Source organism: Eutrema salsugineum, unplaced genomic scaffold, assembly GCF_000478725.1.
Source record: "Eutrema salsugineum unplaced genomic scaffold, Eutsalg1_0 scaffold_10, whole genome shotgun sequence".
Lineage (NCBI taxonomy): Eukaryota > Viridiplantae > Streptophyta > Magnoliopsida > Brassicales > Brassicaceae > Eutrema > Eutrema salsugineum.
This window is the reverse complement of record NW_006256908.1, coordinates 5,379,225-5,403,541: the sequence shown is the minus strand read 5'-3', so window position 1 is coordinate 5,403,541 and position 24,317 is coordinate 5,379,225. Positions and strand designations below refer to the sequence as shown.

Genomic DNA, 24,317 nt, shown 5'->3' with positions numbered 1-24,317 from the left:
AAATTGCTGGGCGTAAGAAGATTCCTTACCAACGAATGTGGTATCTTCCTATCACTGATAGGTTAAAAAGACTATATCAATCTGAACGGACAGCTGCGTCGATGAGATGTCATGCAGAACATTCACAAACAGATGGCAAAATGACTCACCCGTCTGACGGGAAATCTTGGAAACATTTTAACACCGTACATGCAGACTTTGCTAGGTCTAAGCGAAATGTTTATCTTGGTCTTTGCACTGACGGGTTTAGTCCATTTGGTATGTCCGGTAGGCAATATTTATTATGGTCTGTGATTCTTACGCCATATAACCTTCCTCCAGATATGTGCATGCAAAGGGAGTTTTTGTTTCTAAGTATATTAGTCACTGGTCCAAATCATCCGAAGCGGGCCCTTGATGTGTTTTTGCAACCACTCATACATGAGTTAAACCAGTTGTGGCATGTTGGAGTACGAACATATGACTGTTTGAGTGGTAAAAATTTTACGATGCGAGCGGTGCTTATGTGGACAATAAGCGATTTTCCGGCATACGGAATGCTATCAGGTTGGACAACGCATGGGAGGTTATCATGTCCTTATTGTCTTCATAGGACTGATGCATTTCAGCTTAAACATGGTCGGAAAACCTGTTGGTTTGATAGCCACCGTCGGTTTTTACCACCAAACCATCAATATAGAAGAAACAGGCGTTTGTTTATAAAAAAACAAATTGGTTCGTCTCCCTCCACCAGTGTAACTAACTGGGGTAGAGCTTGAAGCGCAAATAGATCATTGGGGTGGACTTGAAACGGTCCCCCGAGGAGGAAATTGGCACACTCCAGCGAATATGCTTGAAGGATATGGGGTTCATCATAATTGGCACAAGAAAAATATATTTTGGGATCTGCTATACTGGAAAGATCATTTGCTGAGACATAATCTTGATGTTATGCACATTGAGAAGATTTTTTTCGATAACATCATGCATACTGTTTTGAACGTCCAAGGAAGAACCAAAGACATCGTTAAATCACGGATGGATTTGCCCGATATATGTAACAGAATTGAGTTGCATATGGTGAGTAATGGGAAAGCACCAGTTCCTGTATTTCGGTTGGGTGCTGAACAAAAAGCAGCATTGTTTAATTGGGTATCATCAGCCGTGAAATTTCCTGATGGGTATGTATCTAATCTGGCTAAATCTGTGGATAAAGGACAAAAGTTTTCAGGGATGAAAAGTCAAGATTGTCATGTGTTTATGCAACGGTTACTTCCTTTTGCGTTTGCTGAACTCCTACCGGGACATGTCCATGAGGCACTATGAGGCATTGGAGCTTTCTTTCGTGATCTAAGTACAAGGACATTATCAGCAGATGTAGTTGCCCAACTGTCTACAAATATTCCAATATTGTTGTGCAATTTAGAGAAAATATTCCCACCTGCTTTCTTCGATGTTATGGAACATTTACCTATACACCTCCTTCATGAAGCAGAGTTGGGAGGACCTGTTCAGTTTAGGTGGATGTATCCGTTTGAACGCTTTATGAAGCATTTAAAGGGTAAGACTAAAAACTTAGCAAAAGTTGAAGGGTCTATCGTGGCGGGAAGTTTGACAGAAGAAACTTCTCATTTCACGTCTTATTATTTTGCTCCGAAGGTTCGTACACGCAAACGGGCTCCAAGACGTTATGACGATGGGGTGTAGGACAAAGTTACGCATTAGAAGGTGTGCCTGATATATTCTCACCAATTGGACGCCTAAGTGGGAAACTAAAAGAAACTTGCTGGTCAAACGAACATGACCTCCACAGCACACATACATATATACTTCTGAATTGCGAGGAATTGACACCTTACGAGAGGTACATACAAATAAGCTTGCATGATTATATTTTGATTGAATAGACGATGTCCTTAACAATTTTTTCAAATTTCAGCACTTTTGTCAGTCAAGTCCGAGAATGCATTGACGGTGTTTCAGAAGATGAAATTAACAAGCGGATAGACCAACATTATGCAATGTGGTTAAAAGCTCAGGTTGAGCATGATGACATGACATATGCAGTATGGTTTCATGAGTTGCTCCATGGTCCTATATCGAAGATAACTACTGCAGCTATGTATTTCACACGTGGCTATGTTTTTCATACTTACAGTCATGGCACTCAACGGGCAACTACGAACTATGGAGTTTGTGTACGAGGTGAATTGGACTTTTATGGGATCATAAAAGAGATAATTGAAGTGGAATACCCCAGATTAGTAAGAATGAAAACTGTTCTATTCAAATGTGATTGGTTTGATCCAACGGTGGGTCGTGGAGTGCGTATTAACAAATTCGGAGTGGTAGATGTAAACGCATCTCGGCAATACAATAAGTTCGAACCTTTTATAGTTGCATCTCAAGCAGAACAAGTCACCTTTGTTCCATATTCTCGAGTTCGAAGTACGGGAATTTCATCGCTGGCGGTTGTCAAAGTTGCTCCAAGGGGTATAATTGATGGTGTGGATCTCCCGCCAATGCAACAAGATGATTGTGTCGACATTACGGAACCTGAGGTTGAAGAACATGTTCTTTTAATTGATCCACGTAATTGACAAGTTGAAGATCTCCATGGGGACGAAACTGAAGAAGGTGCTGACGAATTTCAAACAAGCAGTGATGAAGATGATGAGGACAACGAGGAAAATGTTGACGATTAAACACGATGACATTTGTTTGCATGCTTTAAACGTTTAAATGCAATATTTGTTAAATTTGATAAATTTGTTAAACTTTAAATGTTTTAAAAAGGGAAGACAATTATTCAAAAGAAAATTTGTTTAAGTGTTGACTTGGACATATGTTGACTATTACGACGAATTTACGACGCTTTCCAAATAATCGTCGTAAATTCGTCGTAAAGTGCAAACCCTAAACCTTATAGGGTTTCGCTTTCCCAACTTATAGAATGGTTTTTTGGTGCATTTTCCTGAGTAAGCTCATGTATTATATAAGGTTTTGTAGTATAAGATTAAAGAACTTGTAGATATGTGGTTTATATTACGACGATTTAAACGACGAATGTGTGTGATTCGTCGTAAATTCGTCATAATATACCATCGAATTTACGACGAAATGTAACCCCTAAATCTTATAATCAATTTTTCTGAGTTTCATGATGGATTTAGATCAAGAGAATGATATGGCTTACCATCTCATAAGGTAATACACTTTTCTAAACCAAAAAAAAAAAAATTCCAATGTTGACATATATGTGTTTATCAAGTAATCTTAAGGGGTTATATACATTTATGGAAAGATGTAAGGATTTATCTTAGATCTTACCAAATTCATCATTAAGTTGTCTAAACATGCTAGAAGTTTTACAGAACACATATATGATGTTTAAGGATGCTTGTAGGTGCTTATGGATGTATAAATTTTTCAATTCATCATTTTTGAAAAAACTGTCGTAAAATCGTCGTAATATTACGACGATTTTACGACGAAATATAGATACGCAGCCGTTATAATTTTATGTCTTATATGATGTCGTCGTAAAATCGTCGTAATATTACGACGATTTAACGACGAATAACACAGGTCGTCGTAATACCGTCGCAAAGCCCATATACAGACACGTGTGTTTGTCTTATTCGGTTTTTAGCTCGGTGGGACCTCTGTGACGAATTTATGACGAATATAAATTCTATATATATGGACACACCCCCTCCTCACTTCGTCGCTCATTCACCTTCTATCTCTCTCTGCCTTCCTCCTACTCACCTTTCCTTCCTAAATTGAGGTAATTTTTTTTAATAAATTATTTAATATTTAATTATTCTTAATTAATTTAGAAATTCAAACGGATTAGGTCTGGAATTAGTTTAAGCTCGGAATTTTTTAGATTTAGGATCGGAATTAGATAATAAGTTTGGAAAATAAATTTATTATTAATTTTTTCCGTTTTGCAGACAATGCCTCGACGGAAGACGCACTATATCAACTTCATGGCAGACGGCCACTCTTCCCGGGCGTCTACCTCGGGAAATACCGATATCCCGTCATCTTTCGGAGCCTCCCAGGTTCCGAATACTGGGCGGAGCAATCTCCACCACCTCCACCACCGCCTCCACCACCACCTCCACCACCGGCTCCTGAACCCCACCCTCCTCAACCATATGCCTAATTTACGATTGAGGACGTACTAGCCCTACCGAGATGGGGGACTTTACGACGTTTGGTCCCCGGAAAAGCGGAACCAGGCTCTTATTGGTAAGTAAATTTTTTTTTTATATTATATGTTTTTAATGAATGCATTAACATACTTAATTATTAATGTAATATGTTTTTTTTGTTTCATAGGTTTAACTTGGATAATTGTGTCGGTCGGAGCGTTTCCGACATAATTAAGAGCCATTTTGTCGAGCCGCACTACAACTGGAGCACGGTGTCGCAAGAGACGTTCGACACTTGGTACAAATTCTTCGCTGTAATGTTTTTTTAATCTTTTTTTATCCTTTAAAATTATTTTAAATTTAATATTAGTTTTATATTGTTTAATTTTTTGTTTTATTTTGCAGCAACGGTGGAACTGGGACATCGGGATCAACAAGACCGTCCGGGAAGCATTCCGTCTGAAGGCGCAGAAAAACCTAGTCAACACCGTTTCCGATTGGAAACGGAAGTGGGAGACCGACGGCGACGACGCAAAGCCGAACCCGATGCCACTTCCTGCTGGAACGGGTTGAAGGCATATTGGCTGGACCCGCATGCCCAAACCACTGCTGCTAAGTGTTTGGCCGTCCGAAACCGGGTCGGTCCTGACAGTCAGAAGTTAGTGACCCCGCACACTTCTGGCCAAATATCATTTGCGGGAAGACGTCTAATGATGGTAAGTAATCTTAATTATTTAATTATTTCTATTTTTCAATTATTTATATTTACGTAAGATATTTTTAAATATATTTTTACTAATGTTTAATTGAATAATATTATTTGGTAGGACGAGGAGAACGGAGGAGAACTTCCTCCAATGACGAAGCTCTTCGAGACCACTCACCGGAAGAGGGACGGGACCTTTGTAGATGCTCGGTCAGAGGAGATCTACAATGCCGCTATTCAGAGGATCGCCGAGCGGGAAACCCAAGTCACACCTGAAGGTACTACTTGTGACCGTCGCTGAGCAAGACCAGATCTTCGAGGAGGTATGATCGATTTCAAATTTTTTAAAATTTATTATATTTAGTACTTAATTATATGTACGTATATATATGATCTAATTAACGTTTTTATTTTCATTTGTAGGTTGCTCCGAAGAAAAAGGGCCGAACCTTAGGGATGGGCTCTATTAGAGACTGTCCCGCCGCCTCGGCTTCTGGATTCCGCACGCAGGAGGATCCAAATCAACTTCGTCAGGAGCTTGCTACGGCCAACGTTGAGATCACCAGTCTACGACATGAGCAACTGATCCAGAAGCAGGAGCTCACCAAGATCAACGGTTTTTTCGACATCATAGCAGCAGCGGTTTGGCAGTTGGCCACCACAATCCGAGAGAAGCAACGGCGATCTCGCGGGATTATTGCGGGTACTTCCGGTGGACCATCTGACCAGCAGGTGCAGGGTCAGACGCAGGGTCAGACTTCGGATCCGGTGGTGCAGACGGGAAAAGACGGTCCAATAGCGACGGACGGCCATGACGGAGAGCCTCCTCGAGACGTCGATCTCAACCTCGATGATTATGAAATCACATTGTAGATTAGGTTTTCTTTTGTAAAAAACAATTTGTTTTTAATTTTGTATTTTAATTTATAAATTATTTTTGAATTTAAATTTTAAATTATAATATTTTTTAATTTAATTTTCATTTATTTTATTATTTTAAAAATTCAATAATTAAATTTAAATCGAATTTGTTTAATTAATTTCTAAGTCGACGTAAATTCGTCGTAACTTTACGTCGAATTAACGTCAAATATTTTATGACGAATTAACGTCGAATTATTTTACGTCGAATTTTTACGACGAATTTACATCGACCTATAAAATTTTACATCGATTTTACGTCGGTGTTATGAGAAAACTATTTCGTCGTACTTTCGTTAGAATATTTACGACGAATAATTTCCGACGATATTACGACGATTTTCTGTGTTGGCAATTTTACGTCGATTTTATGACGATTTCTGTTTTACGACGATTTTCCATTCGCCGGTAATTCGACGTAAAAGACCCATTACGTCGATTTTACGTCGATATCTGCCGACGTAAAAGGCGATCTTTATTGTAGTGTATGTGTTTTATTATTCCTTCTATATTCTACGTTTTCTAGAATAAAATTTCTACTAATTTTATTTAGTTCTAGTGATTATAGAATCCGTATTATACGAAACAGTTAACAAAATCAGAGAAAATCTAGGATCATGTTGTAACCAACAAAAATTAAATATTTAAAAATATTTTATTTTCCTTTTTATTTGTTTTCACGTTTTTAATTTTTTTTTTTAAAAAATTTTCTTTTCTTCTTCTCCTTCACGACAATTTGACGATCGTTGTTGCACAACTACATTTTTTTTTTGGTTATTCAATTATGGTGAATATCTATGTCTCATGTGGTATATAGAGATAGGTTTTGAATAAGGATTGGGTTTTTGCCGACGATGAAGAAAAAAAAGGTCGATTAGTAACTTTGGAATCAAGCACGAAAACTGGCTTTTTAATGAAGAACAAGATCCTAAAATTGAATAAAAAAATACTTCTATAAAGGGAACCCATAACAACAACAACAACCGCGAAGCTAATTAAAAGAATCAGTAGTAGATAGGAATCATATGATGAACAAGAAACTAAGGATCTGACTGGTTTAAAGGCAGCGGTTGCGGTTGCGTGTGCGGAAGTTTGCAGAAGTGGGCGATTGCGGTTTTAAGCGTTATTAAGTAGTTTGCACGACTGGTTTAACTGTTTTTACGAGACATTTTTGACTGGCGAACCAGCGGATATTTAGCGGTTTAAAATAAAATTACCAAAATAAACATAATATATAATTATAAAAAACACAAAAACTATATTATTATGCTAAATATCAAAATCATTAGTTTAAAATAATTAATAATAATAATAAATTATAAAGAAATACTAAATAATTATTCAAAAAACTAAAAAAAAATTATAATGATATATTTTATTTTAGTTGTTGGGAACATCACCCAAAATTATGTCTAGTAATATAGCAATTTGGAAAAAATTTGCTCCAATATGTGGATCTTCTGGATTGTTTTTATGCATAATGTAAATCTTCTTCAATAGATCTAATCGACTTTTTGTATGACCTTAACTCAAATCAACCTATTTGACAGAAAAAGTGATAGATTAGGGTTTACATATATATATATATATATAAGAGGATTAGTAGGATTTGGATTTTATAATTGTTTTTAATCGTGATTCTTCTTTTTTTTTTTAGCATAATTTTTTTCTATTCAACCGCTACCGCCCGCAACCGCAAACGCTGGTGGGAAGCAGCTTTTGGATTTCAGCGGTACAAAATGATACATAACGTTTTGAAGCGATTTTCATGATTGTTATAAAACACCATTAACCGCTACCAACCGCAAACGTAATAATAGCGGGTAAACCAATCAACACACCTAAGTCGATTCTAGCATAATTCAAAGATGAATCTTCATTGGACGATGAAGTTATAAGTTTAGAAGTATATTCTGTAGATTACAAATTCTGCAGATAGTAAGTAGATTCTGTAAATCCCATCTGGTAGGATTCAATTATGAAAATTTAGTTCTAAAGAAACAAGGTCCCAGTGGAAATCAAGACAAAAAAACAGGGAAGACAAATCCAATGTAGCCTTTATCCTGTTAAACAAGGATTCTCGTTCACTGCACTTCTATACAAGCAAGAAAACGTGGCGCCATCAAGGCACAATATACACAAATATCACCTTTTTCTTCTTTATTCTCTCTGCTTATCGCCGGATATAGCTCAGACTGTAACAAAATTACCTAAAATCAATTTAGGATTTTAAACCCTAATATACAGATTGAATGAAAGGGAGATTGAATAGATTGAAGAGTCTACCAATTTGATGAGAAGAGTGATGGCAATCGACGATGGCCTGGAAAGTCGATGGAGAATGAACGAAGAAAACGATATCGGAGAAGATGATGAATTATTATTATCGACTTCAAATGTTTTTTTTTCCGTAAATGTATTGTTTTATTATATAGTTTCTATTTTTCATTAGTAATAATTAAAAAAAAATTATCAATATGAAAAAAATAAATTTTTAAGGGTAAAAGAAGATTACAATTAAGATAAGTATTAAAGGGACAATTTTTTTTAAAAAAGTATTAAAAGGACAAGTACCTCTAATTTGTGTCTTAAATTTCTAATTTTCTCTAAATATAATTTCTTCAATTATACTAATGTTAATCCACGAATATAATTGAAGTATTAATGTCAAGACAGACAGTGTCAAGGCAATTGTCAAACAGAAGGGTATATATATATTTTTTTTTTCCTTCTGAGTTATGTAAAAGAATTCTGTAAACTTGTGTTGTTGTAAAAGGAAAACTCCAATTAGGGATAATGTTATATCAGTTCTTAATTTTGCATTTTTCTTAATTGTTAAATAGTATTAAGCTTGGTAAAAGATATGTGACGTTCGCTCTACCAAAGCTTTCTGTGAGCTGCATGTTGATAATGAAGAAAGGGGTATGAACACGAAAATTTGAAAACAGAGGTTGCCGAAAGATTAGAAAGAACTATACACTGTGATCTGTTGAGTAAAAGAGGAAAGGAAACTTACCTAGTCAATAAACAAAAAGGAAATTAAGTAAACGAAAAGGAAACTAGCAAAACAACCGTTGAAAAAGAGACTAATTCAGATTACAATGTAAGATTTTTTTTACACGGAGAGATTACGGACCAATCAATCAATAAACCCTAAACTTTAACATATTTCTACGAATCGATGAACTGATAAAGAACAGGGTATTGAACAAGAGAAAACAATTAGGCCTTGATGCTAGCCCTAGGCATGACTTCAGCTCCCAAGAAAGCAATGCCTCAACAATGTCAAAGCGTCTTTTCTATCATGTGGGTCAGGCGAGAAGCAAGTCATGAGAAAGAGCTTTGCATCAATAGGAAGATTTCTCGGAATCAGTGGCTCGTAACACTTCTTGAGATCCTTCAAGTCATAGTTTGTATGCCACCAAGGTTTCTTTCCAGTGTACATCTCCAACACAACACATCCCAACGACCACAGATCGAGCCCTTTCCCTGTCTCGCCGTGAGAAACCGATTCCGGCGACATATAGATCGGTGTTCCGGCATACCGACGGCGAGGCCACCAGCTATTGTCGCCATCTCTTCTCGACAATCCGAAATCAGAAATCTTCAACTCGTAAGAGGTTCTCCGGCAGCCGTTCTTGCTGACACAGCTCGGAAAAACGAGGATGTTGTCTGGTTTGAGATCGCAGTGGACATAGCCGTGTCCGTGGATCGTGGCTAAACCTTCGAGAAGCATAAGAGTAAACTTCCTGATGATATAATCAGGCAACTTGTTGTCTTTAAAGCTCTTCATGAAACTCTTCAAGCTTCCTCCAGCTGCGTACTCCATTGCGATCGTGTACTCTGAGTCACGTGCGTAGTTGACGAACATCTCTTCGTGCACACTGTCCCAATAGCACTGGACGATTCTCGAACATCCTTTGAATTCAGACAGGATTTTAAACTCTCTGAAGAGAGCCTCGGCGTGATCATCGTCGGAGGTTTTCAGGGCGGTGAAAACTGTCTTCCCGTCGCGTTCTCCTCTGAATAAACTCACGGAACCATAAGAACCTTTACCGAGAAACTTTTCGAAGTACATAGCCATCGCAATAGGTCAACAATCTGATTCTTCTGATAACCCTAGACACCAAGCTTTTTACGACGAATGTGTCAAGTCTCAAAGAACAAATATATATATACTGTCATGTTTTCCTTTTTTCCTTTTTAACGAGAAGTTCAGATATGGAAGAAAAAGGAAAAAATCAAATTAGTACCGTTGTGGATTTTATTGTGTGCGCCTCTCGTTAATTTTTATCAAATAAGTCACATTAGAATATTTCAAGATTTATTTAATATTATATAGTATATAAGAATCAACTGTACATAACAGAGAGATGTAATCTGAAAATTGTAATAACTCAAGTTGAACCCAATGAAAAGTACAAATCTGAAAAAAAAAAATCTAAAAATTGATTTACTGATCAATATTCTATAGTTTTTTATATTTAATTTATTTGCTTTAACTCCACTCGAAACCTGTTTTCCGTTTGGAAAAGGAAACTCTCGCAGTAGAAACGCGATTTGATCAGCAAATGAATATCACAGTGGAATATATGGAAAACTTGGCCAGTATACATCACTAAATCGAGATATAGATGAAATAAACATGTAAAAAAAGGAGAAACAGTCAATTCAAAAAAAATGAATGGCTTGATTATCACTTCACCAAAGTTTTCTTTTTAATGCGCTCGTAGTTGAAAATAGACGCCGTTAAGGATGATGAACAATTAATACTTTTGAAAAACCTTAGATATCATACGCAAAATGTTCACTTTACAAATTTATCGGATTTACGAAAAAAAAAAATCCGATGAAACCAAAGGATGGAGAATGATTACATAGAGGATTAAACACTTGTTATTATCAAAGAGCTCACGTAATTAAGAATTATGGTTAATGGCCACATAAGACCGATCGTGAAAACGATCATTTGTTTTGTGCAATGAGAGTAGCTTTTTTATTTGTTTCCTTAGTCTCCACTTGCATTTTCTTATTCCTTCGTGCAACTCAAAATACGTTACAACTCAAAAGACTGGAACCTATAGGATGGCCATGATTTCGGCCTAAACGGAACCTATAATATCCAAGGCTTGAAAAGCAAAAGCTAAGTTTTCAAACAAACATCCGATGAATCAATATGCTTTTCCACATCACAAACTAAGTTTTAAACTTGGCTTCAATCATGCTACCAATGCGTGAAAAAGCTCCACTACTATGCAATAATACATTTATAGCCATGAGAATCTCTTAGAACTCGAGCATCTCCAATGAAAAGCTTATATTGCACTTGAACTATTCATCGTACGGAGGTTCCCATATGGACATATGGCCCATATCCTCGTTACCTTTTGAACTTGATAAACAACATTATTCAATATAATATTTTGCTCAAATAGTTATTAGTATTACACATACGTATTTGGCTGAAAATATTAATATCCTAATTAAAATATGTTCCTAGAAAGTGATAAAATAATTGAATAGAGAAGGATTTTTCACTACAGCTTAACCTCACAAACAAAGAAAGAAAGCACACACCCATTTACGCCAAAAAAAAAAATTAAGAGCTCAGTCAGGCAATAACATCCGAGAAGTCAGAATATTGCGAAGGACCCAACCTTCGCTAAAGCCAATATCTTCACAGCCCACAACAATATTGCACCAGCCGGGAATCGAACCCGGGTCTGTACCGTGGCAGGGTACTATTCTACCACTAGACCACTGGTGCTGATTGCTTAGAGTCTGCGCTTTTTTTATTTATACATAATCTGTGTAGCCTCACAAAGTCGCAACCACAAGAAGGAAACAGAGGAGAGGGATGTAGAGAGATAGAGAGAGAGACGTTCGTTGCAGACAATGGCGATTCCGATGACGAGAATGATGGTTCCTCAGGCAAGCTCTTCGCTTCGTCTTTCCCATCCAAACGTATCAAACTCCAGTCGCGTTGATTTCCTCTGTCGCTGTGCTCCATCAGAACTCCAACCACTTCGGTCTGCTCATTCCCTCTCTCTTCGGTCTGAAGTTACTTTTGTCGAAATTGAGAAATCATTTGTCAATATTTTGCAATTTCCTCAGGCCTGGACTCTCTTTGTCTGCCGGAATTCACGCTATACCGCATCCAGATAAGGTATATCAAGTTTTCTGTTTCTTTTCTCGATGAAATGATTAGCCCACGGAAAGAAAAGAGACTGCTTAGTGGAAGTTATGCAATTGAAAATCGAGCTTCAGTTTCGAAATTTTTAGGTAGAGAAAGGTGGGGAAGATGCTCTCTTTGTAAGTAGCTACAGAGGAGGAGTCATAGCTGTTGCAGATGGTGTTTCCGGGTAATAAACGGTTTTTAACTTCTTTGCTTCTGCTAACTTTGGTTCTCGTTCTTCAGGGTTTATCACAATTTTGGTAAAGTTTATGTCTTTTTCTCTCTCTCAGATGGGCTGAACAAGATGTTGATCCTTCCTTGTTTTCCAAAGAGCTCATGGCTAACGCTTCTCGTCTTGTTGATGACGAAGAGGTAGTATTTGAATCTCACTGGAAGTGTTAATCTATCTTTTTGAGTGGTTTAAGGTTTCTGATTTTAACTTTTTGGAGGAACAGGTTAGATATGATCCTGGTTTCCTCATTGACAAAGCTCATACCGCAACTACTTCCAGAGGTTCTGCCACAATGTGAGATTTGTGTTATTTTGTCCTAATTGTTATCTCTTCAAAGGTTTTTTTGAAACTTTTTGGATAGCTTGATGTCGCGGTTATTGGTGAAGCAGTATTGTAGCCATGCTTGAGGAAGTTGGTATTCTCAAAATAGGCAATGTTGGAGACTGTGGACTTAAGCTTCTTCGAGAAGGTGTTTTTTTTTTCTCTCGCTTACCCTTCTGTAACCTGAAATGCTAGATTCTTTCATGTTCAGCCTTTGATTATTTTCAGGTCAGATCATTTTTTCGACTACTCCACAAGAGCACTATTTTGACTGTCCCTATCAACTAAGCTCTGAAGGGTCTGCTCAAACATATCTAGATGCATCGGTAGATAAATCTGTACCACTCTACATGATATGTTTTTGTACTGTACCTCTGTAACATACTTGTTACTTCAAGCAGTTCAACATAATGGAAGTGAAGAAGGGAGACGTGATCGTGATGGGTTCAGATGGGCTTTTCGATAACGTGTTTGATCATGAGATTGTTTCGATAGTGACCAAGCATACAGATGTTGCAGAATCATGTATGTGTATAAATGAATTGTCTCTCTTGGTATATAATCTGAAGTTTAGAAGTGACATTGTTATTTGTACAACTATTACAGCGAGGTTATTAGCTGAAGTGGCGAGTAGCCATTCAAGAGATCCAGGGTTTGAGTCTCCATATGCATTGGAAGCAAGAGCCAAGGTAGATTTCAACTAAACCAAGAATTACCTTTTCCGGTTTCATGCAAAGTATTTCTGACTCCGTGTATATTGCATGCGCTTTTGACATAAACAGGGGTTTGATGTTCCTATCTGGAAGAAGGCATTAGGCATGAAGCTAACAGGTAAGAAACCATTGTTGATGCGACAACCGAACATTTTGATTAATGCAAGAAAAGAGCTGTTTATGATTTGATCTCTTGTTCTGTTAAAAAATGCAGGAGGGAAGCTTGATGATGTCACTGTGATTGTTGCCAAAGTTATTAGCTCTTGAGAGTCACTCTGTTCATGACAAAGATTCATGTGATCTTCTCATTATTCTTTTTGTACAAGTCCTTGTAGAAACTTGTCTTTTCCAATATCTTATCAAAGAAATAGATAAATGGGATTTCAAACAATCAAGAATGTCTTTGAGATTGAATCTTCATCCTTGTGAATGGACACTATTTAAAGCTCATCTATTCCTTTTAGTACTTCTCATAAAAACAAATAAAAATACAAAATTTTCTACCGTCAATGAAAATCAAAAAGAACAAAAAAAAAAAACGCTTTGGGTTGGAACTCTAACCTGACAAACATTATTACGTGAAATTGAAAACAAATAATTATACAAACAGACATCTCTCTAAAGAGCTAGTGTTAACACTAACAACCAGCTGCTCTATGAAGAATCATTTACCTGAATCAGGTAAGAAGCCGAACGCATGTTTTGTGTCTTTTCAAGCTGCGTTTGAGTCGCCGTTGAGATCTTGAAAGAATGATTTGACTGTTTCATAAGTGGACCAGCAAATCGCAGCTGCTGGAGCATGGAAGAGCATTCTTGGTAGCCATCCTCTGGCAAGTCCTCTATAACCGTCTTTCTTCACGATTGTACGAAACACATCGCTTATTGAACCGCTCTTGAAGCGATCACAACCGCACACACCCTGAATGAAACATCACCAAAGATCAAAATCCTCAAAACAGCCCAAAAAACCAGAAGCAGAAGAAACAGGGCTTGAGGCTTCTAGTAAGGTTTTGAGTGGAAACTAACAAAGTTTTGAATTGCTAATGATTCTACTCATAGAGCTGACATTTGTTTATCTAAGAGCTAAACCACACAAATTGAAACATAGCCCTTAGATTCCGTAAATTCTATGCAACAAAAGATCAAAGCCTGCCACTTTTAAACTGAGGACACTAAGAGCTCAAAGTAAATGGCTAAAGTTACAGAGCTACATAACTACCCCTGAAAGAAGAGCTAACTAGAATTTTTAAACACTAATTCATGAAATGTGCCACTTGATCAAGCTCTATAGAGACCAGACAACTAAAGAACCTAATCCAAGACGAAATTATTGAGTTTCATGATCACAAAGCTAAGACTCTATCTTTGCTTGAAGCAATCTACATTTACATATAAAGATCATAGTGTACCTATTATCACATCGTCTCTCAGAGAGACAGAATGGTTTTAGAGATTAAAGGTTTCAACTTTACCTGACATTGCAATTGCGTCTTGACAACGTCAAGCGGCGTAGTCACAGCAGCCGCCAAGCCACCAGCGGCAGCTCCTGCAGTAGCATAGATCAACCAACCTTCCTCCTCCTCCTCGCGGCCAACGTGCTCAGGCGATATCTCTCTCAATCCCCTCTTAACCGCCTCATACGTCGCGAAATGAACCGCCGTAAATGGAGCATTCATCAGCACCGTCGTTCTATAAGAGGCGTAAAACGCACCAAAACCTTCCTCTCTCGTTACCCTCTTGATACAATCCCAAACCCCTTTATAAGTCCCATTCCCAATCTGAAGCCTCTGCTTAACCATATCCATCGGAGTAAAAACGGCGTCGCTCGATACGGTGGCGAATACGCCGGATACAGCGTGCGCGGCGGAGTTATTACGGTTTCCACCGGATAAATACTTCTTCGAGACTTCGTAAAAGGAGAAGTAAACGGCGTGAGCTGGTCCTGCGCCGAGTCCCATCGCCCATATACCTCGATACAGAGCAGACGGTCCGTCAGTTTTGATTATTGATCGGAAAGCTTCCCGGATTCCGACGGGTTTAATCGGACATGAACGGAGAGCTTGCATATGGGTCTTGACGGTATCCACTGGAAACATCGCCATGTGTTCGACGGAGCCAGCAATCGAACCGGCGACCATGAGCTGCCAGAATCGAAGTCCGTTGTTCTGAGCTGGAACGACAATCGCCGGATGAAAATCCGGTGGTTGAGGGATTGGACGGAGATCGGATTCCGGGAATTTGGATGCAGTTGTGGCGGCTTCTGTCGCCATTGTTGGGAATCGAAAGAAGCCTCCTTTGGGTTTTAGGGAGGTGGGGACAGGAGGAATCTGACGGAGAAGACGTTAAATTAGGGTTCCGAGATGCTTGGAGAGCAATTCCCAAATCTGGAGATTTTTCACTCTGAAATCTCCGACCAGAGGAAGGAGGCGGCGGTTAAACTAAACTTTGGGCTTTACATTTTTTTCCCCTTAAGTATATAGTTTTAAGATCTTAATTCGTTTTGTTCCGTCTTACCAAACAACAAAGGAACCAAAAAAAAAAAATTATTTTAGGGGATTTTTATTGCATAATTACAAACTTTAAGCTTAACTTTTTAACTGTGTCACAAATTGAAACAAAACTAACAACTCACAAATTTAATCGGTTATTTTGACCAAGAATTATAACAATCTGCTAAATACTACAAAATTTTAAGGTGTAATAATCATTACATTACGGTTTTTCTTGTTCATGTGTATCAAGTCATTTCTTTTAAGTAGTTAAAATCTTTTTTTTATTTCTTATAATAGTAGTTTGATACAATTAGAGATTATAGTTTATACAATTATCTTGAAATGTGAGTTTTTTATTTGTTTAAAATGTTGAAATGTGATTAATAAATAGAAATTGGGACCGAAAAACAAAAATTCGGAATTGGGATTTCGGTTTAGATCGACTAAAAGCATACCGGGAGAAGACTCTTAGTCGAATAGAGGGTTTGTCGTTGACTTTAGTTTGAGATTTTGATCTTCTCTATTGTCACTACTTCTCTATCTTTTTCTATTGTTTCTCCTTTGTTAAAAAAAAAAAAAAACCTTTTACGTATGCTTGTGTTATTAATAATCGATTAATCATCCTTAGTAAACAAAAATACAGAAGAGAATACTAATAAAAAGGCTATGACCCAAAAAATATTAGTCGCATTTGTTTTTATTATATTCTTTGTCAACACGGAAAATAAAAGGGGGAGATACACATTTTGGAGTAAATTATGCGCCTTAGGCAGACCGCAGACAGCAACATATGTTGGGAGTAAAACATTTTCCGTAGAACAATTGGCCATATAACTTTAAACAAACGCCATTGCAGTCTAGGTATCCTTCCTTTCTACACGGTTCTTGTGCGAAGCATAATTTAGACTCTTGCTTTATTCCAAAACCTATTGAATAATAATCAATTATTTATATATATATAATGGAGACTAATATAATAAATACTAGATCAGCTAGTACCTGGAGTGTTATCGGAAGAACAAACGGTAGATATGATAAAGAAGCTAATAAAAACAAATACGAGGGTCATAGTCATTTTACCAATATTCTCTTCAGTTTTTCTCTACTACAATTTGGTTTTACTTAGGATGATTATATATATATATATATATATATATATGATAACGTAAACGGTAAACCAACGTAAAAGGTATTTTTTGGGTCAAAAGTGACAAAGGAAAAAAATATTTCAATTTATTTCCTTAGATTTCTAGTCAAAAGAATTACTTTTTAGTATTAGTAAGATGTATTTATTCTTCACACATAGTTAAACATGAATTTTGTTTCTTTCCAAATTATCATAAGAATGAGCCTAAGTTCAAACCGACTTTGACATTGCGCAAAACAATGCTATTATATTTATCTACTGCATACATGCATACATGGCTTACCTAATACGCAACGTTATGTATATACGCACTACAAGAAAACAGAGAGGTACCGACTCCATTTTGCGACGTTAAATATAGACTACGTAACGACGGAATTGCGACTAAACTACTTTCATCGTCGCAGATTGGTCGCCAATGTGCGACCAATTTATTCAGACGTAATATAGTCACAGATTTACGACTAAAGTACGACTTAAACGTAGTCATGAATTTGTAGTCGTAAAACATTCGGGAAAATGCGACTAATTTGCGACATTTGCGGCAAATCTTAAAATTAAAAACATGTGTTACATATTTCATGGTTGTTGTAACTAATTTTTGCGACTAACAGTTAGTAGTCTCAAAATCGTTGCAATTCAGACACATTTTAGTCGCAAAATTATCTATATATACAAGTTTCACAAGTTTCTTCTCTTCATTTGGATATATCATAAACAACAAATAAAAACTTCTAAAAAAAAAATTACAGAGAGAAGAAACAAGTTGTCAACAAGATGTCGGGAACTTTCAATCATAGAGAGTGGATGTATAACCGGATCGATGAAGAGACGGAGAATTTCTCGGCTGAGTTCGTAGAGGGAGTGGAGCAATTCATGAATTTTGCAAATAACCAGCCTTTAGCACAAAACAATGTCGGTAAGTTTCACTGTCCTTGTAGTGTTTGCAAAAATGACAAATTTATGCCCGAAAAAAAAAAATTTGGAATCATCTGTTTAGTAAAAGGTTCATGCCGGATTATTATATGGAGAAGAAATCGCTATGGATTATGGAACTAGTTATGCTAATACACATCATTTAAGTGGGAGTGAAGAAGATGTGGGTAATGTAGTAGAAGATAGATATGTGAGTATGGTGAATGATGCATTTCCTGGTAACTATCATCATGAGCATGATGATAACTATCAGAATGTAGATGATAGTTACCAGAATGTACAAGAACTGGTACGTAACCATCCCCAAAAATTTTACAACTTGTTAGAATCTGGGAAAAAACCATTATACAATGGTTGTCGTGAAGGTCACTTGCAGTTATCTTTAGCTGCTCTGGAAAGAGATGAATGAGTTATGGGACACTGAAGAAGCGAGAGAGAAGAGTTTGACCACATCAGCGGCTCGTTTGTCTGACCGTGATGGTCTTGGTCCTCACGTCCATCTCTCTGGCCAGAAGTCCTACCTGCAAATACAACAAGAGATGGTAAGTTACTCTTTTAGTATTCAACCATTTACATCTTTCATTTGACTATTTTGATTTTGTCATTGCAGGAAGAAGAACTGGAAAGACCCGTGAGTCTTGGTGAAGTTTTCATCAAAACTCATACAAGGCCGGATGGGACTTATGTTGATTGCAAAGCTCAGAAGGTCGTTGAAAGATATAAGGCAAATTTGGAAGCCAAGTTTGCTGACTTGTGGACAGAAAACTTCGGCACTTCTGATGGTGCATCTCGGCCAGAGCTATCCATAGAAGAGGATAATGACCTCTTTCTTCAGGTATGATCTTCTTTTTCTTTGCTTTTTGCGATTTTAGATAGTGTTTATGTGTTTGGTATTCAAATGCAATTCTTTTATGGTTTGTGTGTTTGGTATTCATATTGATAGTTTCTTTATGGTTAGTGTTTTTGTTATAGAAATGTAGTGTTGTTTTTTTCATTTTTACTGTAGTCCACTTTCACAAATGAAAGAGGCATTCTTTATGGAGTAGGAAGCCTCTCTCAGTCGCATGTCAATAGAAAACGGAAGTGCACTGGGAACACTGCAGCATTCAACACTCCAAGAACAACTCCAAGAAGCTCAATGCCAAATTACAGAGCAAGCTGCTGAAAACGCAAGGCGTGAAGCAGAGCATTCCAAATCAGCAGTTGCACAACAAGCCAAGATCAAGAAGTTGTCTTTGCTTGAGAGGTATTTGCGTGAAACAGATCCAATGTTCTTAGACTTTGTGGCTGCTCAATCTGCTCTAACCTCTGCTCCAACAGTTGCTGAAACTGGTGCTCCAACCATTGCTCCAACCAGTGCTCCAACCACTCCTATAGGTTTCTCATCTCTTTCAGCTTCATTTTGAACATCTCCTTTGTTTTTTTGCAACCATTTAGAACTTCTTACCAATGGTTGTGAACAATGTAATATCTTGTTTTGTGAATAATGTAGTAAGCTTTTATTGTTTTGTTGGAAATGGTTATTATGTTTTTATTTTGCATTGTCTAATATTTTTTGCACAACAATAGTGTTTAACGTAATTCTGTCACAAAACAGTCGCTAGCAAATTGAGGCACTAACAGTCATAGCGTAGCCGTTAATCTTTGCGACTATTTTACAATTACGCTTAACGACTTTATTACGATTACATAACAGTTACAAAAGGGTCGCAATTGTAGTCGTTATGTAGTCGTAAACAATTACGACCATTACGACTGTTCTACGTCACCAACATTTCGTCGCCACATAGTTGTAATTTTACGATTAAATTACGACTGTTATATTTAGCGACGAATAATTTACGACTACAGACAAAAGTCGTAACTCAATCGTATATGATGATTTAGCGACTGAATTCTGATTCATTTTGGTGTCGTAATTCACCTCTGTAATCTTGTAGTGTACTGAAAATTATAATATTTAGTTTTAATTAATGGATTTCGGTTTTTGTGCGGCAAAAGAGGAGAATAAAAGAAAGAAGAGGGAACTAGCAGCAAGACAGGTGAGGGCAAAACAACTCTTAACACAAAATTAACCAAAACCAACTATGGAGTTAGCTCTCAACACAAAATTAACTTTTTAATTTTTTCTCCTTTTTTCAAATATATCAGTGAATCCCTTGAAAACAAAAAATTGATGAAAATAATCATTAATTATCATGAATTGTATCTTTGAAAAAAAAATTAAAGGTGTGTGTGTGTGGAGGGGAGGGGGGGGGGGGGGAATATAGAAACCGTGGTTTATCGATGGAGGATCTGCGAGCTTGGAGTAAATAGCCGTTGCACACTTTATCATCTCTTCTGATTACTTGTTCGGAGTCATAAATATGTGGTCGGATTTCCGAGTGCCCATGTGTTCTGCAAGGCTTGCAGTATTTGATCCATTTCCTATGTATTGTTGCAATAAAGAGTAACTAAAGTTACAGACTTTGTAAACTCTGATGTCAATAATGCTTAGAGCATATATTAAGAAAATACAAATCAATAAACAAAGACCAGGAGATTGCAAATGGGAAATAAATAATAATTAATGACTTTTCTATAACAAAGACTTTAAGCAAAAATAGTTATCATAATATCAATCTTAGCTGTATTGTTGAAGTTGTAAATATCATATCATATATATGGAAGGAGGGAGAAGAAGAAGAAGAATATATATACAACCAACTCCCCAAATTGGCTCAGTAGCAACAATGAGTTCCGTTGGTGTATTTCGTGAGGAAGAAATCGATGGAAAGCCATTTCACATATATTCCGGTGAATCAGCCATTGATTCTGGTGATGATGACGACCTCCCTCCTCTTCAACCTCTTTTCTATGTCCTTCTTTACGTCTCCATGTTCACGAGAAGAACAATTCTGCAGATTATAGATACCTCCCGTACAAGACCTCCCCTCATTTCCAAAGCACTGATCAGAAAGTCCAGCAGCATTTTCTTGATTCTGACCACAATAGTTATATCTGTAAGCTCCCTGTTGTCCCTATCTTTTGGTGCAACAATAAAGAACCTGATGAAGATCAATTCTCTTGCGGTACATGCATACGCTCAAAGCTTGGCAAAGAGTATTATATCTGTCTCACATGTGACCTAATGTTCCAAAAAGAATGTGTGGAGTCTCCACTTGAGCTTAAACACCCTTCCTATCCATTTCTTTCTCTCCAGCTTTACAATTTTTCCATCGGCTACTCGTTCAGTTGCATGTGTTGTAAATTAACTCTCTATTCCATGATCTATTACTGTCCCACCTACAAACTTAGTATGCATCTGGTTCGTGCGGTGAAACCAATACCCATTGTTATAGACCACCCAAAAAGTCATCCCCACCCACTCACTTTTTTCCCCAAACAAGCTTCCTTACTTTGGGATGTTTGTGACCTCACTGAAGAGTCTTTTCCCACTTATGTATGTCTTGATGTGTCTTCGTAGTCCATCAATGTTGTATATATATCCTACAAGCATGTCATAAAAATATCTCCTCATCTCCACCGTATCTCTTTTATCCTTTCTCTTCCATCCGAAAAGTTGACTTGTGGAGTTTATTGTAAAATTGTTGACAATAATTGTGGTGCGTATAATTGCTACAAATGTAGTGACTATTTTGTTCATACAAGATGTGCTTTGCAGAAGGACATGTGGGATGGAGTGGATCTTGAAAGAGTACCTGAAGAACCTGATATAATTCTCGAGCCATTTGAGACAATAGCTGATGGAATAATATTCCATTTTACTCATGGCCATCATCTAAAACTCAAGACCAATAGAGTTTACGACGAATACAAGTTTCGTCAAACGTGCATCCTTCTAATCTATGAGGGTCATTATTATCGTGTATGGATCGATGCGACTTTGTCCTCCATGAAACATATGTGAATGATCCTCGCAAGATACACCATGCCTTACACGCTCACCCACTTACGTTTAAAGTTGTCCCTGGTGAGCAAAAGTACTTTAAAGATTTCTTCCAGTGTTCTGCTTGTTATCGCTTGAGCTGTGGTTTCGTCTATGAAGTTAGAGATTACATGCTAGACATAAGGTGTGCCTTGGTTTCTGAACCATCTTACTATAAAGGCCATGAACATCGATTATTCCTAGCTTTGCACCCAGAACAAGAACGTGAGGCAATTTGTCACATCTGCCAAGAAGAATATAATTTTTTTCGAAAACTAAATTGCATCGAATGCGATTATGTTATATGTTTCAGATGTGCTACTTAACCATACAGAGCAAGGTATAAGCATGACCATATCGGGAAGGGAAAGAAGGAAGTGATCAATTAGACTGGTGTGAGGTATGCGAAAGAAAAATATTAATATGTTATACTCAAGTAAAGATGGTTTCTATGCGTGTGATGATTGTTGCACCACTCTTCATGTTCATTGTAGAGAACCGTATATGCTGAAACATGCTCAAACCATAAAGGTGTTGGAGAAGGAGATTCATATTCTTCCCAACAATACCCAGTCTCGACCATTCTGTCATCAGTCATCATCATGATGAAGACTGGTGTCCAGACAAAGTAGTTTTCAAATGGCAGGACAAGACGTTTTGTTTTTACCGTTATTTGGATAGGTAAATGTCATCGCCACCAATCGACTTGCCATTTTCACTCATTGTCTACGTTTTGTAAAGACGTAATGAACTCTTTTGGGCTTAAAGAATAACTCTCTTTATTAGCTTAAGAAAATAACTCAAAACTCAAGCTCTCAAACTCATATCCTTTGCCACAACTCAACAAAGGTATTTATAGGTAAAACACAACATAATTTTCCTTTTCCTAAAAGTAGATAGTTTCCTAATCCTAATGGTTTTGCCTCTTATCTATTAACCAACTTGTTAATGAGATATCTTAGGCTTTAAGCTACTAGAACCTACTAGAAGCTTATCCAACATTCACCCCCTTAAGCTTCAAGTTGTTCTTTGAAAGATCTTGAACTCCAATCTTGATCCTCATCTCTTTAAACTTGAGTCTTGCTAAGGCTTTAGTAAGGATATCTGCGCATTGCTCTTCTCCAGGTACATGCTCTACTTCGATCTGATTTTCTTGAACACATTCGCGAATGAAGTGGTACCGTTTGTGGATATGCTTGCTGCGTCCATGAAAGACTGGATTTCTGGTGAGCTCGATAGCTGATTTATTGTCTATGCGGATGACTATCTTCTCCTGGTTCCAACCGGTTACTTCACTTAACAGATCTTGTAACCATATTGCTTGCTTGGCAGCTTCGGTGGCTGCCATGAACTCGGCTTCACATGACGACAAGGCAACTCTTTCTTGTTTTTGAGAGCACCAAGTGATAGGCGATTTTCCAAAGAAGAACGTGTGTCCTGTAGTACTTCTTCCATCATCAGGGTCGACATTATGGCTGCTATCACTGTATCCAACAATCTTCCTTTCCCCACTTCTTTCAAAGATCAGGCCGAAGCTAATTGTCCCTTTGAGATATCTCAACACTTGCTTTAAGGCTTTACCATGTGATTCTTTTGGGTTCTGCATGTATCTGCTTAGGACTCCAACAGAGAATGCAAGGTCGGGTCCGGTATGAATAAGGTACCTTAAACATCCAATTTTCCGACGATATGAGGTGGCATTGATCTCAGGTTCCTCTTCATCCCCTTTTGATAAGACCAAACCAAACTCCATTGGTATGTGAGTGGGATTGCAATCATCTAGTCCTGCTTCTCTTAGAATCCTTCGAGCATAAGCCTCCTGTTTGATCTCTATTCTGTTTTGTGTTTGGCTTACTTCCATACCAAGGTAGTACGTAAGATTTCCAAGGTCGGACATCTCAAAGTTACTTGACATTCCACTCTTGAAGTCGAAGATAATTTGTGATGTGTTTCCAGTTACAAATAAGTCGTCCACGTACACTGCAACGATGAGGAGACTTCCCTCTTCTTCTTTTCGATAAACTGAGCTCTCTCTTGAACACCTCTTGAATTTCATTCCCTTTAAAATCTGATCAAGCTTTGTATTCCAAGCTCTTGGGGCTTGTCGCAGTCCATATAAGGCTTTTGAAAGTTTAAACACTTTATGTTCTTCTCCCTTCCTTTCAAAACCTTCAGGTTGTGATACATATACTTCTTCGCTTAACTCGCCGTGAAGGAAATCAGTTTTTACGTCCAGGTGGTGTATTTCCCAACCATTTGAAGCAGCCAAGCCCACCAGTAGACGAATGGTTTCAATACGAGCCACTGGTGCAAAAACTTCTTCAAAGTCGATTCCAGATTGCTGCACATACCCCTTTGCGACAAGTCTGGCTTTAAACTTGTTGATTGATCCATCGGCGTTTCTTTTGATTTTGAATATCCACTTAAGGCCAATAACCTTTGCTCCAATGGGTTTGTCAACCAGTTCCCAGGTTTTGTTTTTGTTGATAGATTTGATTTCTTCTTTGCAGGCGTTTGTCCATTCTGAGAGTTCTTTTGCTTTTTCAAAAGTCATCGGCTCTTTGTTGATCAATAAAAGAAGCATCTCACATTCTCTATCGGCTA

The 24,317-nt window shown here is 37.5% G+C and overlaps 3 protein-coding genes, 2 non-coding genes and 1 pseudogene across 6 annotated transcripts; 2 read left to right on the top strand and 4 right to left on the bottom strand.

Moving 5' to 3' along the window:
- Positions 1 to 9,022: 9,022 nt before the first annotated feature.
- Positions 9,023 to 9,853, bottom strand: LOC18026652 (mitogen-activated protein kinase kinase kinase 3). The gene has a single exon (XM_006410028.1). It carries the CDS (start codon positions 9,851 to 9,853, stop codon positions 9,023 to 9,025), a length of 831 nt encoding a protein of 276 aa, XP_006410091.1.
- A 1,519-nt stretch (positions 9,854 to 11,372) lies between these two features.
- On the bottom strand, positions 11,373 to 11,455 carry LOC112081771. Its single transcript, XR_002896692.1, has one exon. It is a non-coding gene; the product is annotated as a small nucleolar RNA snoR114 (small nucleolar RNA).
- A 10-nt stretch (positions 11,456 to 11,465) lies between these two features.
- On the bottom strand, positions 11,466 to 11,536 carry TRNAG-GCC. The gene has a single exon. It is a non-coding gene; the product is annotated as a tRNA-Gly (tRNA).
- Positions 11,537 to 11,621: 85 nt separating this feature from the next.
- Positions 11,622 to 13,788, top strand: LOC18026651 (probable protein phosphatase 2C 26). 2 transcript variants are annotated; one of them, XM_006410027.2, is made up of 11 exons: positions 11,622 to 11,798; positions 11,884 to 11,935; positions 12,052 to 12,131; positions 12,235 to 12,316; positions 12,400 to 12,470; positions 12,566 to 12,645; positions 12,726 to 12,823; positions 12,899 to 13,022; positions 13,104 to 13,186; positions 13,280 to 13,328; positions 13,425 to 13,788. In XM_006410027.2, exons 1-11 carry the CDS (start codon positions 11,665 to 11,667, stop codon positions 13,475 to 13,477), a joined length of 906 nt encoding a protein of 301 aa, XP_006410090.1. In that variant the 5' UTR covers positions 11,622 to 11,664; the 3' UTR covers positions 13,478 to 13,788. The 2 variants fall into 2 exon arrangements, with proteins under 2 accessions (XP_006410090.1, XP_024003781.1); XM_024148013.1 differs by having other exon boundaries at positions 11,640 to 11,798; positions 12,037 to 12,131.
- On the bottom strand, positions 13,613 to 15,642 carry LOC18026650 (mitoferrin). The gene is made up of 2 exons (XM_006410026.2): positions 14,683 to 15,642; positions 13,613 to 14,129 (listed from the first exon to the last, which is right to left on the bottom strand). The coding sequence occupies exons 1-2, from the start codon at positions 15,478 to 15,480 to the stop codon at positions 13,923 to 13,925; spliced, it is 1,005 nt and encodes a 334-aa protein (XP_006410089.1). The 5' UTR covers positions 15,481 to 15,642; the 3' UTR covers positions 13,613 to 13,922.
- A 4,875-nt stretch (positions 15,643 to 20,517) lies between these two features.
- LOC18026648 lies at positions 20,518 to 22,398 on the top strand (annotated as a pseudogene).
- Positions 22,399 to 24,317: the final 1,919 nt, after the last annotated feature.